This window comes from Phoenix dactylifera, chromosome 1 (assembly GCF_051530095.1).
Source record: "Phoenix dactylifera cultivar Ajwa chromosome 1, Ajwa_hap1_PhDact_Kaust_v1.1, whole genome shotgun sequence".
Classification (NCBI taxonomy): Eukaryota; Viridiplantae; Streptophyta; class Magnoliopsida; order Arecales; family Arecaceae; genus Phoenix; species Phoenix dactylifera.
In genome coordinates, this window is record NC_143190.1 from 12,688,813 (window position 1) to 12,704,788 (window position 15,976).

Below are 15,976 nucleotides of genomic sequence, written 5' to 3' on the forward strand. Positions count from 1 at the left end.
CAAATCACCAAACCTAAATTCCAATACTCTTCTTCCTTTTTCTTGTTTTGAGAAAACGAATTTAAATACTCATTACTTGCATTTGCTAATGCATCACATAAGTTAATTATAAGAAATAGATGGAAGAAGCAGCTGAAATCTGAAGTAAAATTAAGCTATCAGTTCGCTCATTATTGAATTTAAAAAAAAGGAAACAAATTCCTCAGACATGGGAAGCTCGATTATAGTCTGTGTGCACACATATTGGGCTCCTGACTTGATGGTTGCCATCAGACCATATGATGGAAGCTGAGGCAACCGAACGAAACGAGAGTGGCCCCCCGGAAACCGTCACAACAAATTTTTGCTTCTCATACAATTTAGTAAAAGATAGCACTTTGGGATTCACTGTAACATTAAGTTTGGAGCTGGAGTTGATCCTTGCTGTGTATCTGGAGTTTGAATGGCCAACATTTGTAACCGTCCTTGGAAACTGCACTCGAAAGCTTTTATCTGTATGAACGTAGGCAGCCATTGAAGGGTAGTTCAGATCCCTTGCAGATCCTTTTGCATTCTTGGGACAAGTGATCTCATCTCCAGCTATGCGCCTAATCATCGACTTATTGTAGCCTTGATGGCACAGCACTTCTGCGTAATCTCCTGCAGTGGCATCATACACAAGACCTGGACTCCGTGCCTTTCTTGGGTTGACCTGGCCAGCTCCATAAGCTAGTTCAGCATCCGAATGGTAGGAAGGATTCATTGGTGAAGCTACATGACAAATCAAAACAAAAAGTATTGCATATAGTTAATTTATATGAAAGTATCGAACATAGATTATTATGATTGTTAAGTAATCATGTTTTATTTTTTATAGTTAAAGGTAAAAGATCGATCCCTAGAAACAAGATCATGAAGCTCCAAGGGGTAGCTGATTGGCCTGAAGTAATCATGATTTTTAAACCTCAAGGTTAGGACAGTTTTGTATCTTAGATTACTTGAAAAATCTTATCCATAATTTTTCAATTTTGGTTGAATTTGGGGTTAAGGAAAAAAATTTAGATAAAAGACTTCTAGAAGGTAGAACAATTACCAGTTGTAATCAGAGCAGACATGATGGCTGCTGGAGACCATGTTGGGTGGAATGATCTAACATATGCAGCAATGCCTGTCACGTGAGGGCAAGCCATGGATGTTCCAGATATAATGTTGTACTTGACCGAACGTGTATCCAACTTAGAATCTGACACCATGGCCTTAGGGGACCATGCTGCCAAGATATCAACTCCAGGAGCACTTATATCAGGCTGCAAAATTTCCCAACACCATTATGATCGTACATTCTAACAATTAGTTCCTAACATAAATGTGGAATGTCATAAATCATCTGCATTCTATGTATCTTCTGAAATGTACCTTCAGAATGTCCTTCGTGATGTTATTTGGCCCTCTAGAAGAGAAAGCAGCAACAGTAGGGGCTTTAGGATCCAATACCTCTTCGCTTTTGTGAATGTTAGCCACAGGTTTCCTGATCCAATCCCCATTGTAAGGGATTCAGATGCAACGACACATGAATGTCCCAAACATTTCGATCGCTTTGCATTTAAAATGCAGGAAAATAAAATTACCTGGCATTGTTGCTATAATGTATAAGCTTCTTGCGCTCGCTAAGAGGAACAACGAGTGCTGGAAGAGGGTATGTGAATGCGTCATCTATCTTATCAATCATCACCATACCCTTAGCGCCAGCTTTTAAAGGTCCTGATCCATCAGCCGTACTTGGGCACAGAATAATCTTGCCGCGCACCTGACTCTCATTTAGGGACCCTAGGTCACAATAACTGCGAGAAAAAAAAAAGAAAAAAAAAATGATTGAATGAAAATCGAATAAAGAGAAGATAGGCCGTTGTCCGGTAAGCATGAAAACGAGTTATCTACGCTGACCGCATTACCTTCCGGACGTATTGCCGTCACCAAGAGAAATGAGTAGTGGGTAAAACCTTTTCTCTGTGGGGAAAGTATTGACAGAACTTCCCTATCAAAAAGGAGCAAACCATGTCAAGATTAAGTAATTGGACATAATCTAGAGGTAAGAAACAGATTTTATTCAAGGAGGGAGGGAAAAAAAGCATAAGCTAAATAACCAACAGCACTTACCACGATAGTCTCACTGTTTCCTAGAAACAATTTGTCTATGAAATGCCGATCTATGGTGCTAGCTGCAGCTACCAGGATCCACGGAGCGACATTCGATGCGGTACCACGACCTGGACCCTCATTACCAGCTGATGCTGATGTTAGAATCCCCTTCTTCATTGCATGGAAGGAGCCAATGGCTATGGGGTCTTCGAAATACGCAACTGGAGAGCGAAACCCAATAGAAATGGATATGATGTCGACACCATCAGCTATTGCATCATCGAAGGCGGCCAAGATGTCATGACCTTTGCATCTATCTTCCCAACAAATTTTGTACACTGCAATCCTAGCCGAGGGTACTGCACCTCTGGCAGTCCCACTTGCCAGGTCGTACAGGCTCGCGTTCCCCACCGCATGCCCAGCCACCGTGGATGCAGTGTGGCTGCCGTGGCCTTGGAAATCACGTGCTGAGAGTTCCTCACCCGGGGGAGAGACTGAGGAATGGTAGTAACGGGCTCCAATAATTTTACTGTCATGGTGGGCATAGTGCATGTTAGTGTTTCTCAAAAGAAAAAAAAAAGCTGATTCTAATTTAGATAGAGCTTCCAACAAGATGAGAGGAATTGATAAGGGAGTGCGTACTTGTTACATGTGAAATTTAGACAGGCTCCTTTCCATCTTTTTGGTGGTGGACCAAGCCCCTCATTGCTAAAAGATTTGGCTTCAGGCCAGATTCCTGTGTCAAACATCCCAACAATGACATCCCTCTCCAATGCTAGATTTCTCCTTGCAGTTTTGGTGAAACCTAAGAAGTCCCATGATCTTGTGGTGTGAAGCTTTAGGGTTCTACTGGGGAACACTGATACTATCCCTCCCATGCCTACAAGTTTGTCCAAAATATATAATCATATAATTCAGATTTATCTACTTGGAGTTATAATTATCTATCAAAAACGGGATTTGCAAATTAAGACAGTCCAAGCATTGTTTGAAAGAAAATACCAGCTAGCTTTTTTCGCTCTTGATCCATAAGTTTGGCAGCAAATCCATTAAAGCTCCTTTTATAGCTATAGACCAAGCATTCACGAGCTGAACTGCACCATTTCAACCATATTTCGTAGAATTTTGATCAGTTCGAGCACTTATTTTCTATGTTTTTATTTCAACACTAGTGCAACGCGACGAGCAAGAGAGAGAGAGCAAGAGAGTAGTATACAAGCATGTGCAAATACATGTACAATTTGAAAAAATAATGAACTAAAAATTTGAAGTAGGTGGAACCCTTTTCTTCTGTTTCTCACTAAAAGAAATCATAGCATCTGCAACATTATTTTATCGATATTTAAAAAACATATCGATAAATAACACTTTGCTTCGGATTTATGATAATCGTCGGGCATTGGTTTATAACTCGTCTTTTATCATAGAACCTTAGTAAACACTTGGCCCACCATTTATGATAAATTCCAGAGTATTAGTTTCTGGCACATCTTTATCATAGAATCCACAACATTATTTTAGTTGGATTTTTTGAAAAACACCACCAGAAAACATTTTATCCAGCCCTTATAATAAATTCCCATTTATTAGTTTGTAACTGGTATTTACTATCCTAAGTCAAAAATACTCTTTGAATTGCTAATACAAAATAAAAATTCTATCTACAAGTATACATTAATAATGAGTTCAATTCTAATCCTAAATAAATATGCAAGATATCAATTTGGCCTAGAATCTTAATCATTGATCAGACCAAATTTTGTATTAAAATTAAAACTATATTGAAAATTATAAAAAAATTAAATTATATGATATAAAAATATTAAAATTTTATATTAAATACTATCGATAGTCTTTTTCATTTTGTATACAAGGGAAAAGGATAGAATTTTTATTAAAATAAATAATTATAAAATATGAAATATCAAAATGTATTCAAATGAGTATCTTTTATAATATGTATAAGCTTTTAATAACCATAATAAAACCTTACTTTAACATAGTGGATTATTATTAAGGTGGCCGGGTGGTTCTTACCTTGTATTTCATAATATCCAACCCACTAAATCTTCGCCCTGCATGGGGGTCCCCACGTTTCATAGCATTTAACGCTAGCTCAATGCATTTATAAAATGTGGGGATCATAAATACAGTGAATCACAAAATCCTTCCATTTATGGGATATAATCCCCAATGCTCCTAAAAAGTGTAGGGGATATAATGGACAGTATTTTTTGTTTCAATTTTTTCAGCATTGTTTAACTTTCTTGTAGAGTCACAAGAAAGAAAAAAAGGAAAAAAGAAAGGATCGACTGAAAATAAATAAAGAAAAGAAGGTAACATAACCAAGGTCTATTGTGCCGGTACTGGGTACCGTATTGGTTGCCCAACGACACGAGTTGGTACGGATCGTGTCGGGCTCGTACCAAGAGAGAAAACTCGCAGGAGCCAGAGAAGGAGGAGAAAAAGAGAGCGAACGGACGAGGAGGGAGAAGGAGCAGCAGCAGACGCCGGCGGAGGGCCATGGAGGGTCGGCGGTGGCGGCGGAGGCTGCGGTCACATCCCCTGTTTTGAACCAGGGGACGCGGCCCTCCGCCGGCGCCTACCGCCGCTCCTCCCTTCCTCCCCTGCTTGCTCTCTCTTTCTCTTCTTCTTCTCCGTCTCCGGCGGCGGACCGTTTTCTATGCCGGAGTCGTATCCGGTACGGCTCAGAACGGGCGGAACTGTCCAATTCGGAACGGTTCCGCATTCCTTGAACATAACTGAACATGATTTTTTTTTTCTAATATTTGCTCTAACAAGCAATCAGAATAATTTTCTATAAATAACTTCTGTGAGAACAAGAAAAAACTTGAATGCATGCAATATCAAATTAAAATTCATGGACTCATGAGCTCAAGTAAATTGAACCCCTTCTTCTATAAAGTATAAATATAATGAGAGACAAACCTGCTTTCGAGCACTTGATCAAGTAAATTGAGATGTAGAGTCTCAGCCGAATAATCCTCCAAATTCTGGTCCCCCATATAAACAATATAAACCTGCATATGCATCATCCCAAATGATTGAAATATTCATGTTCCATTGCATATAATAGAAATGGGGCTAGAAACGGTGGGTGGGAATTGCATGCAGCTCCAAGAAATGATCTGCTCTTGCCCGACTTCTCACCTGTCTCACTTGATCAACAGCATGAGTGGAAGAAGACCAAAGATAGATGGAGGCAAGGGCAAGGAGAAGACATTGAGCAGGTCTCATGGGAATGATATTTCAAGAGGCTTTGAGAAGAAGGTGATTCCTCTGTGCTATGATGTCCTTGTTTAGGAATAATTTAGGAAACTAGGCCGTTTCCTCCATATTTATTGATTGAAAGGGTAGAGATAGTCAATGGAAGGAAATCGCTTAAGGAGAACGCAAAAGGTGGCAACCTTGTAGTATATCGAAAGCAATCTTTTTTTGGTACAAATGGAAAGCATATCTTCGCCAGCATTTATTTTACCCATCTGTATGCTTTCCCCTTTCACGCATTTATCTAACCTAAACAAGTGAAAAGGTTGACAAATGTCCCTACACTAGCCAGCATTGTGTACAGATGCTATGCAATGTCTTGTAGGGGCCATGCACATGCAAGTGGAGTGTGGCATCCCCAACATCGGAAAATCACTCTCGACTTCAGCTGTTTTTGCTTTGATCGATCTTCACAATTTTCTAAATATATAAGAGACATTTAAGTGATCAACAATACTATCCCATACTTTATTTTAATTAAACATAAAATGGAAAAAACTGAGGATAATTTTGACCACGAATTAACAGTCGTTATGACACTGTAACCATTATTACATAATGATTTCATAGATTGCTCATTGCATTATGCACATGATAGAAACTATTTAAATTATATGGTTACCTATACACTATCCCATTATAATGGAAGTTATATAATGGAATAATTTGATATTATAATATTCACTAAAAAATTGATATTTTATAAAGTTATTCAAATTTTTGTACCACCCTCCACTGAATTAGTATGTACGACCTGATGAGAAAATAATTTTCTTCTGTGAGTAGTGATTTGAAAATTTACGCTATTATTCTTTTGTTATTGTCCGTTAATTTTAATTATCATGCTACTATAACAATCATTGTGACAATAATGGTTCAAACTAAATTATGTTAAAAGATAGGGTGGGCAAATAACTACCATCATAAATTTCTTTTGGCTGAAAGCTATTTTAATTGATATAATGAATATAACAAAGAATTTGTTTTCTTAAATAAAATAAATTTGATGGGATTCATCATAATGAAACAGCATCATTATTAAAGCCTTCTATCTAACAATTCGAGAGGATATGTTGATAATTTTTTTTCAAAATAAAACCATGAATCTTGGTTAGTTGTGTACTCAAACACAGTAGCTTTTCTCATGATGTATCATTAACGTGATCCAACAACTATGACAAAAGAGAAATGAGAAAAATATTGCTCGTATGTTAATTTTTTGCTAAACATCTATATATGTTTTTTGGCCTATCAAATGGCATTAGAGTTGCAAATGGTTGATATATAACCAACCTGTCATAACCAGATAGACCTACGAATTGTGTTGGGGTCAAAAATTATTAGGTTCTTTAGCATTTAAGTTCGAATAAGTTTGGGTTAGGGTTTAACATATTAGAGTGGCATTAATTATTAGGTTCCCTACGGTTATCCTGCATCAGACACAATATTCAAGTTGTTTAAAAATGCTCTAATTAGTGATATAGTCATGCATTTTTCTTTTCTGACACTTCAGTAAGCATGCTTCTTAATAACATGGCGCTTGCAAATAAAAAAACACAAGAAAAAAATCTTAGCAATTTCAAGAAATTCCTAGCCAAATTATTTTTTAATTTGGAGTTTGTCAGTTATTCCAAATGCTGTAGGCACCAAGCAAACTGAATTCAAATGACAGTGAATCTGTCATTGGCTTTGATACCATTGAAAAAGGTTGACAATATGGACACATCTGGATACAGAGATGACCTACGTACTTATATCAAAACAAAACATCCCTAGAACTATAACAAAAAATCAATAACATAGAAGTTCTATCCAAAATTCTGAAATTGAAATAAAGAGTTTCGGTTTCTGGTCCCAACCAAACCAAAACCAGGGAACTAACTAGAAGCCAATTTAAACAGATATCGGTTTTTAATTCTAATCGTTTGCATTTATTCATACTTTCAATGTTATTGAGCATTTTCTCTAGACTAGTTGAAATTCTGCAAGTTCAGAGGATGCAAGCAAATTCAGAGAAGTAAATATTTGATGTAGCTTTTCCTATACTCGGGCTCAAATCTTATAGACATTTCTGCTATAATGAGTTAGACTGTAAATAATATTCTACACTCTAAACATGACTTTCTGAACATTTATTTTCAAAATATGTTTTTTTGATTGTTTCAATGCAAAACTACAAAAGATCACATTTAAGGTCGCAGAAAAAAATATATTCTCAAACAATGTCTAAGTTATTGTTCTTTATTTACTTTATTTTGCACTAGTTTTTATATTTTATTTTTTGATTCACATTTCAAATGAAACCAATAGAACCATTGAGACTGGAACTCATAAGAACGAAACAGAAGGTAATTTTGAACCTTGGCCTTAAGATAATGTCTACCATTGACACCTAGTTTATAAAAGAGCAAGCGTTGAAACTTGCAAAAGCTCAATAAATTCATTGCAATATAATATAACAAAATAATGCAATCAATGGAACAAAGCTACAATGTATAATAATACTATCCACAATGTCTCATAAAAATAAAGAACTACATTCAGTCCATACTTCTAAGAACAATGAAGCTATCAAACTTTCAAGTGATTTTAGTTATGTTACATATATGCAACTACAACTTACTTTCAATATCTGTTATCTAGTTCATAATGGTTTTGCGATATGCCAAATAAGGTGAGACTATCTATTAGCATATGCAATACCTGAAAGTTGGATCCACCAGTAAGTCCATCAATATTTAGTACCAGCCAAAAATAAGTCCATCAATATTTAGTACCTGCCAAAAATACACTTCGTGTGACGCACTTGCACAAATAATTCTAAACAGGCCCAAATATTACCTCTCCTGCAAAGAAAATATTTGGCCTTATCTTGCTCTCCATGGTGTCAAGTGATATTACAAAAGAAAGAACAAAATTAGATAAACAAGGAACAGTAAAAAAAGATTTGCCAATAGATACATTAAGAAAAATATGAACCTCTGAAAATGGAACACCGCCAACAGTGACAAATTCATCTAAAATGACCCTATAATAGCAAAATAATAAATTCATAGAAAACATGGTCAAAAGTAGGCATGCTCAACTGACAATACAATCGAGCGTGCTTTATGCTTGAAATATGATTTGAACAAAATTGAAGCATACCTTTCCAACAAACTTAAATGGGCAGAGAGCTAGTGAATTTAAGTGGTTATTTGATATGGAAACCCATAATATATCACCATCTAAACCCTGAAAAAAGATGATTTGTTTTGATGCAGAAGAGAACCCTCGAATGTTTGAGAATCAAAAATAAAAATTTCATTTTAGAAGGTGAGACAACCTCACGTTCCAATAAATGTCTCCAGAATCTTTTCACCAGGCCTAATTGTTATGGAAATGAATTGCTTGACTTACGCTTCTGCAGTGGATATGCAGGTTCATCAGTTCATTTTGCAACACTGGGCATATTCATCAAGCTTTGATGTTGAAACTTGACAATGATCACTATTTCATATGTACTTTTTTCAGCAACCATTGTTGAAATATGATAAAACTAAAGCAGTTTAATTCTCTTAGAATAATAAACAAATTTTGATATAAGCACTAAAGGGCTAGATTTCTCGATCAATCCTTTTACCCCTCATTCTTTTCTTTTTTGGGTAAAACTGGATATTATTATATTATCCTTAAATAAATACAACCATGAGATTCTTTTGCCCCTCATTCTTCAAGAATTACAAAGATCCCTTTCGAGTTTGAAATTTAATGTTTTTTTCTCCACTCCTGATATATGTGATGATTGTTATTTAACATGTCCATTGCATAGTATTTAGTAACTTTTACGTTAATTAATGTAGGAGCATGCCCATGACTTAAGCAGCATGTTGCTGCTAGTAAATATGAAATTATGAATTAAGAACAAGGTATTCCGAACCGGTACCAGTAGGCGTACCGGTGGCCTACCGGACTGGTTCATCGTTCTTGGTACCGGGCCCGTACCGAGAGCCGAAGTCGGAGAAGACGAGGTGAAAGAGAGAACGAGCAGGGGAGGGAGAAGGAGAGGCCTCCGCCGCCAGCGGAGGGCCTCGGAGGGCCGGTTTAGGCCGTTGGGTGACTTCATGCCAGAGTAGGACGATCCATTTTGCCTCCCATCATTTGCCCTCCGACTTCCGAGTTCGAGTCGTTCTTTGGCTCGAGCGAAGGAAGTAACTGAGCAGTGGATCGTTCTGTGCTACAGCCACATGTCCGTGAAGGTGTATGTGCCGTGTGGGATGCATCTTTCTTATCTTTGGAGCTAATCGGCTTCAGGTCGAGCTTCCCGAGTCAAGCTTGAGTGGTTCGAGCTGTTAACGGAAGTGGTTAAGAGAGCTCTTCAATGCGTTGCGTGCGCGCTCCCTTCCGAGGCGTTATCTGACGGTACGCGAGGGGTCAATCATCAATGCCCCGCTCCCCGAGACGGCCATCATGATGACCGGCCTTTAGCGCCGCGATACAGGAAGATCTGCTGAGGAAACTTCTGGGCCTGCCACGTGGCGTGATATGGCTGCTCGGCCGTCCGGGCAGGCCGATCAGAGCCGTTGAGGTAGGCTATATAAGGGCTTGGGGATGTCTTAGGGCCTCCATTTGTCCTCCATCACTCTCATTCTTCTTCCTCCCTGCCGTCGCCCTCAAGTTCTTCGAGTATTCTTGGTGCTTTCCGGCGAGTTTTGCAGCGGACTCTTGTCCTTCATCTTCGATTCCAGGCGGTCTCTCTTTTTTTCCAGCTATCCTTTCTGGTGACATCTTAGGTAGGTGTCTTTTCCTTCTCGGTCGCTAGGAGGGTGTTCACTTTTTTCCATCTTTTTCTTCGTCTTCTCGTCCTCTTTTCTTGATTTTCTGAGTAAAGCGGAGCCCTTGATGTCAAATGCAATGGGTTCTCCTGCAAGAGCTCCTGAGCCCGGCATGGGTCCGTTCTGAGCTCGGGCTTCTTCATATGTGGAGGAGGCCAAGCTCGAGGTGGACCACGGTCCGGGTGGTATCAGCTCGAGTCTGACTGAAGAGGAGCTGGGCTTGGTTCGGGCCCAGTTATTCTACCTGCGTGAGTTTATTCTTGAACTCCCGGGGCCCGAGGCTCGAGTCACCGACCCTCCACGAGGTCGGATCGGGGCGTATGTGGAGACGCTCTGAGCCGGGCTGAGGTTCCCTCTTCACGGATTCATGAACGAGCTTCCGGCGACTTAACGCCTCATACCTGCGCAGCTCGCTCCGAATTCGTGGAGAATGATCATTGGCTTCCTGTAATAACCCCAAAATATTTTTTTTATATAAAAAAAGGATAGAATAGTCCTTTAAAATTGATATAAGGGGTAAAATTGGAAGGAATCAAAAGATAATGGCATAGTTGTAGATGCGTTGAAGTGGTAAGGGTAAAATGAGAAGGAATCAAAAGTTAATGGCATAATGGTAGATATGTTGAAGTGTTAGGGGTAAAATAGAAATTTAATAATATTAAACAAAGGATGAATAGTGCCTTGATGTGATTTAATTGGAGGGTTTGAGCTGGCTTTTGGAATGAAACCGAGAGACAGAGAGGGGAGTCTCAGGCGTGAAACAGAGAGGAAAGAAAGAAAGAAAAAGAGAAGAAGAAGAAGAAAGAAGAAGAGGAAGGGGATTCGAGGAGGAAAGGGATCTCGGTTGCGCTGCCAGCTGAAGGAAAAAGTGTAGATCTCCTTCTCCTCTACGCAAGGACCTCGATTTCCAAAAAGAAAAAGGGTAAATATCCATCTCTATCTAGTCTTTTGATGATATTAGGCTATACAAAGGGTGGATGTAGTCTAGAGGGGTCGGATAAGGATTGTAGAGGTGGTTAAAAGAGGAAGAATCGGATTTCGACAAATTTTTCCGGCACTACGGAAAAACTGTGTCGAAGTCCCAACTTCGGCAAATTATTTCGGGGGTCAATCGGCCTCCGATGGTGATGCATGTTACCTTTTTGGAATTCCCTATGAGTGTAGAATGTTAGGTAAAAATTTCATCAAATTTGGAGTCCCGAAAGTGGATCAAAACCGGGATGAAGTAACCCACTGTCAGTCCGGGTTACTGTTCATCCGGGTGGAAAATAAGGGATTTCATGCTATAATAGAGTATTAAGCCTAGATCAAGCTAAAAGGGACCTTGTACTCATGCAAAGGAGTCCCTAATACACATAAATAGTGAGTTAATTTATTAAAAAGAAAAAGAAGAAAGAAAAGAAAAGATTTAGGAAACGGGGGAGTTGAATCAATTAAAGTTTCCTATATTATAATTGGCACGTAGATTATAGCCCTTAATACAAAACTAAATATATTGTAAATGCATGTATCAGTTGGGCAAGAAGCTAGGGAACAAGAGGAAGAAGTTCCACACTGCCAGCTGTAGACTTTTGGAGGCGTATCAGGGCCGTGCCGGATTGGCAGGTGAGTGGGAGTCATGTACTTTGCACCATGAGCATTCTTAATTCATTTTCATAAATGTCGCCAAGTGTGAATTGGTTCCACTTGAGCATATTGATTGATATTGTAGTAGATTCCTCTATAATCTTGATTCTCCATGCTTGATTATCCTGTACATGCATTTGAGGGAACATTGAGAGGAATTACGAGGGGTTGATGAGTAACCAAATTGATTCCGAATTGTGAAATAACTTCTTTTGTAAATTGATTTCATTTCCTCCATTTCAAAGACTTGTGAGTAGTAGCTTTGATTATACTCCTTTATGAGTAATTAAATTGGATCTGAATTGTGAAATGACTTCTTTTGTAAATTGATTTCATTTCCTCTATTTCAAAGACTTGTAGAGCATTTTCACCAAAAAAAAGACTTGTAGAGCCCTTCTCATGGTATATTGAGTTGCATTGTACTCCCGTGATTCCTCACTCCCAACCCTGATGTTAGTTATAATTGGGTCGTGGCCGAGTGAGTGGTAGTCTTGATTATGCTCCTTTTTAGTAGAGTATTGGGAGGGTGTATTATGGCATTTATGCATGGCTTGGCAGTATCTGCAGGACACCTATAGTCGATGGGGTTGAACATCGGCCTTTGTGCACATAGTAGCCTTCTGGGTGGGCGGAGCCCAGTCCCTTCCTAGGGGGGACACGGCCCTAGGCGTAGGATCGGCCGGTCCTACGACTTATATTCTGCTTGCCGCCGGGCATAGTAAGACCCCGCGAGGTGCAGTATGGCTTTCCGCGGATGTAGAATTCTCGCGAGGTGCCGTTTAGTATGTAGATGTGAGATGGATTTCTGTTCTGGATACTGGCCAGCATTTACATGATTAGTATGGTGTCTTATCCTGCATATGCATGTGACAGTAGGGAGTTGTTGCTGGTTCGCCTGGGGCGTAAAATCCACCTCCCGACAGCTGTCTAGTGATGATTTACATATTGGTGTGGTGTCATATTCGATGTATGCATATGGCAGTAGGAAGTTGTTGCTGGTTCGCCTGGGGCGTAAAACCCACCTCCCGATAGCTGTCTTGTTGATGATTCAGCCTATTGACACCTGATTTATATGATTCAGTACTATAACCTGTTGAGCATATTCATGTTATCATACATACTTCTTTGATTATTCTATATATGCTCCGGATGAGTTGATTGAGATTGCGATGATTTACTCCATATTCTCTATGTTGAGTTCATGTTCATCTTGTTATTGATCTTGAGATTTTACCTCGAGTCATGATTATATCTGGTCTCATGTGCATAATACTCTCTACTCCACTCACTGAGTATTTATATACTCACTCCCCAGTTTGGTGTTTTTGATTGCAGGGCAGGTATTGTATAGAGAGGAGCAGGATTAGTGGTTGCCTGCTAGCTGTGCCGCTCCATAGTATAGTATAATATAATGTAGATAGAGGTTTATACCTGTTGGTGTATTATAAACCTTCTATTGTATATAGTGCATAGTTACAGTCATAGATCATGTTGTGGATATGGGTTTGACCATGGATGGATTAGGAAGCAGGTATATATATATGTGTGTGTAGATGAGTTATATGCCTGAGATGATGTATTGATATATATTGTCCAGGTTCATTATGTGACAGATTATGTGATTGTTGCTCTGACAGGTAGTGTTGTTGTATGTATTGAGATAATCCTGACAGGTCACTATAGAAAAAGTGATCATTTTGTGCATGTATTATGCCAGATTTTTCAAGATTTATTGATGATTGATAGGTAGTAGGGTTCTACGTGGTGGCTGGTGGCCTTATGCCTACCCGCACCCTAGGACCATCGCGGCGGCCCGCCGGGAACGGGGCGGGGGTCGTGACAAGAGGTGGTATCAGAGCAAAGGTTAAGAAGAGTCCTGTCAGAGCAATAGGGTGAGTCAGGATTAAGTATAGGATTATACTATGGAGCATAGGATTTTTCTGTATATTAATTGATGAGTCATTTATAATTCAGTAAAATATATTATGACTCAGTGTGTAACGACCGCCCTTTCTTTTTGACTCTTTTAGAGACATATAAAGAATACCTCCAAGGAGAGGACTTGCTCGTCCTGGAAGGAGGATGGAGCCAGATATAGCATTGGATGCGGGTTCTGCACATGTCGAGCCCCAAAGAGAAAAATCTCCTCCTGCTGATAGATGGAGGGTTAATGATCAAGGAGAGGTAGGAAGTAGAGATGCATTGATGGAACAGTTACTGGCGGAGAATCAGGCTCTGAGAGAGCAGATTGCTCGGGGGAAACCTCCTGCCCCGTCAGTAGTATCCATCTCACCTCCTGTACCTGTGCCAAGAAGTTTGGCCAGGCGAGCTCTAGATGATGAGGGGATTACTGTATAGGAATTTCTGAGGCTTAGAACCCCAGAGTTTAAGGGGGAAGAAGGTGAAGATCCTCAGAGATTCTTGGAGGAGACTGAAAAGATGATACGGAGACTGCCCTGTTCTGATGCAGGAGCTATAGAACTTGTAGGGCTTACAATGAAGGAAGATGCCTGGGACTGGTACCAGAGACAAGTGGAGGACAGATTGTACAGTAGGAATCCTCCAACCTGGAAAGAGTTCAGGCAAGCAGTGAAGGATGAGTTTTTGTCTCCGACTGAGAGGCAGAATCGGGCTCTTTAGTTTGAGAGGCTGAAGCAGATGCCCGGAATGAGCGTATCTGAGTACGCTCGTGAGTTCACTAGATTGGGGAAGTATGCTCCTTACATCATCCCCACTGAAGCTGCCAGGATAGAAAGATTCAGGCGGGGTCTGATTTCCCCGCTTTATAATACAGTATTGGCAGTAGAGGTCCCCACGTTGTCTAGGCTGATTGATAAAGCAAAACAGTGGGAGACCAGAAACAAAGAGGAAAGAGCTGAAAGAGAACAGAGAAAAATGAGTGTGGGGAAGGAGCAAAGCAGTAGAGGTAGATCTGAGGGAGTAGATCTCCCGGAGGGCCCGACGGTGCAGTCTGTACGCTCAGCTCCACCTACCCCACGTAAGAGGAAATGGAGGGAAAGAGGTCAATCACAAGATACTTTTCTACCATCAGTACCTCGTCCTCCAGTCACTATGGCCAGAACTGAATCTAGGTTCCAATCATGGCCAGTATGTGGCATATGTGGGAAGCAGCACCCTGGCAGATGCAGAATGGGTCAGGGAGTGTGCTACAGATGTGGACAGCCGGGTCATTTTGCCAGAGAATGCCCGCAGGGTGCCACCCAGCAGTTTGTGCCTTTAACATTCTACCCTTCTGTGCAGATGGACAGGCCTAGTAATAGGGGGCCTGTAGGCAGAGGCAGAGGTCAGACACCAGCGTCACAGCAGAGTGTTGGACCATCTCAACTGTTAGCTCCAGCAGGCAGAGGGCAAGAAAGGGTGTTCACGGTAAATCCACAGGAAGCACAGGCATCGAATGCAGCTGTGACAGGTATGCTCCTCATTGATAAGATTAAAGCTAGAGTGTTATTTGATTGTGGAGCTACCCATTCATTTGTGTCCCCTTATTTTGCTAAAAAGTTAGCTAAGGATAAGATATTAATGCATATCCCCTTAGCTATTAGTACACCTGTAGGGGATAGTATAGAAGCGAAGTATGTATATCCTACCTATGTGATAGAGATAGAAGGTAAAACACTCCCAATTTATTTGATTCCCAATACCACACCGAGCAGAATATGAAGAGCAGATACATTCACCCCTTTGAGTAATCAGGTAATTTACTCTTTTAAATTCGAGGACGAATTTTATATAAGGGAGGAGGATGTAATAACCCCAAAATATTTTTTTTTATATAAAAAAAGGATACAATAGTCCTTTAAAATTGATATAAGGGGTAAAATTGGAAGGAATCAAAAGATAATGGCATAGTTGTAGATGCGTTGAAGTGGTAAGGGTAAAATAGGAAGGAATCAAAAGTTAATGGCATAATGGTAGATATGTTGAAGTGTTAGGGGTAAAATAGGAATTTAATAATATTAAACAAAGGATGAATAGTGCCTTGATGTGATTTAATTGGAGGGTTTGAGCTGGCTTTTGGAATGAAACCGAGAGACAGAGAGGGGAGTCTCAGGCGTGAAACAGAGAGGAAAGAAAGAAAGAAAAAGAGAAGAAGAAGAAGAAGAAAGAAG

At 39.8% G+C, this 15,976-nt stretch overlaps 1 protein-coding gene across 3 annotated transcripts; it reads right to left on the reverse strand.

Annotated features, from left to right (window-relative positions):
• Positions 1-140: 140 nt before the first annotated feature.
• Positions 141-15,570, reverse strand: LOC103720105 (cucumisin-like). 3 transcript variants are annotated; one of them, XM_088720934.2, is made up of 11 exons: positions 8,248-15,570; positions 8,110-8,183; positions 5,068-5,159; positions 3,121-3,212; positions 2,761-2,998; positions 2,137-2,647; positions 1,932-2,014; positions 1,608-1,820; positions 1,396-1,507; positions 1,073-1,286; positions 141-750 (listed from the first exon to the last, which is right to left on the reverse strand). In XM_088720934.2, the coding sequence occupies exons 3-11, from the start codon at positions 5,142-5,144 to the stop codon at positions 203-205; spliced, it is 2,088 nt and encodes a 695-aa protein (XP_088577060.1). In that variant the 5' UTR covers positions 5,145-5,159; positions 8,110-8,183; positions 8,248-15,570; the 3' UTR covers positions 141-202. The 3 variants fall into 3 exon arrangements, with proteins under 3 accessions (XP_088577060.1, XP_008807888.3, XP_038990453.2); XM_008809666.5 differs by having other exon boundaries at positions 8,110-11,786; XM_039134525.3 differs by lacking the exons at positions 8,110-8,183; positions 8,248-15,570 and adding an exon at positions 5,290-8,064.
• Positions 15,571-15,976: the final 406 nt, after the last annotated feature.

What these genes read in the sequence shown, in the direction of transcription:
- LOC103720105 (XM_039134525.3), bottom strand. Translation starts at nt 5,376, where the DNA reads ATGAGACCTGCTCAATGTCTTCTCCTTGCCCTTGCCTCCATCTATCTT. An exon ending in AGAGCGAAAAAAGCTAGCTG is followed by an intron (nt 2,999 to 3,120) that starts GTATTTTCTTTC and finishes ACAAACTTGTAG; the next exon opens with GCATGGGAGGGATAGTATCA. An exon ending in GAAACAGTGAGACTATCGTG is followed by an intron (nt 2,015 to 2,136) that starts GTAAGTGCTGTT and finishes CCTTTTTGATAG; the next exon opens with GGAAGTTCTGTCAATACTTT.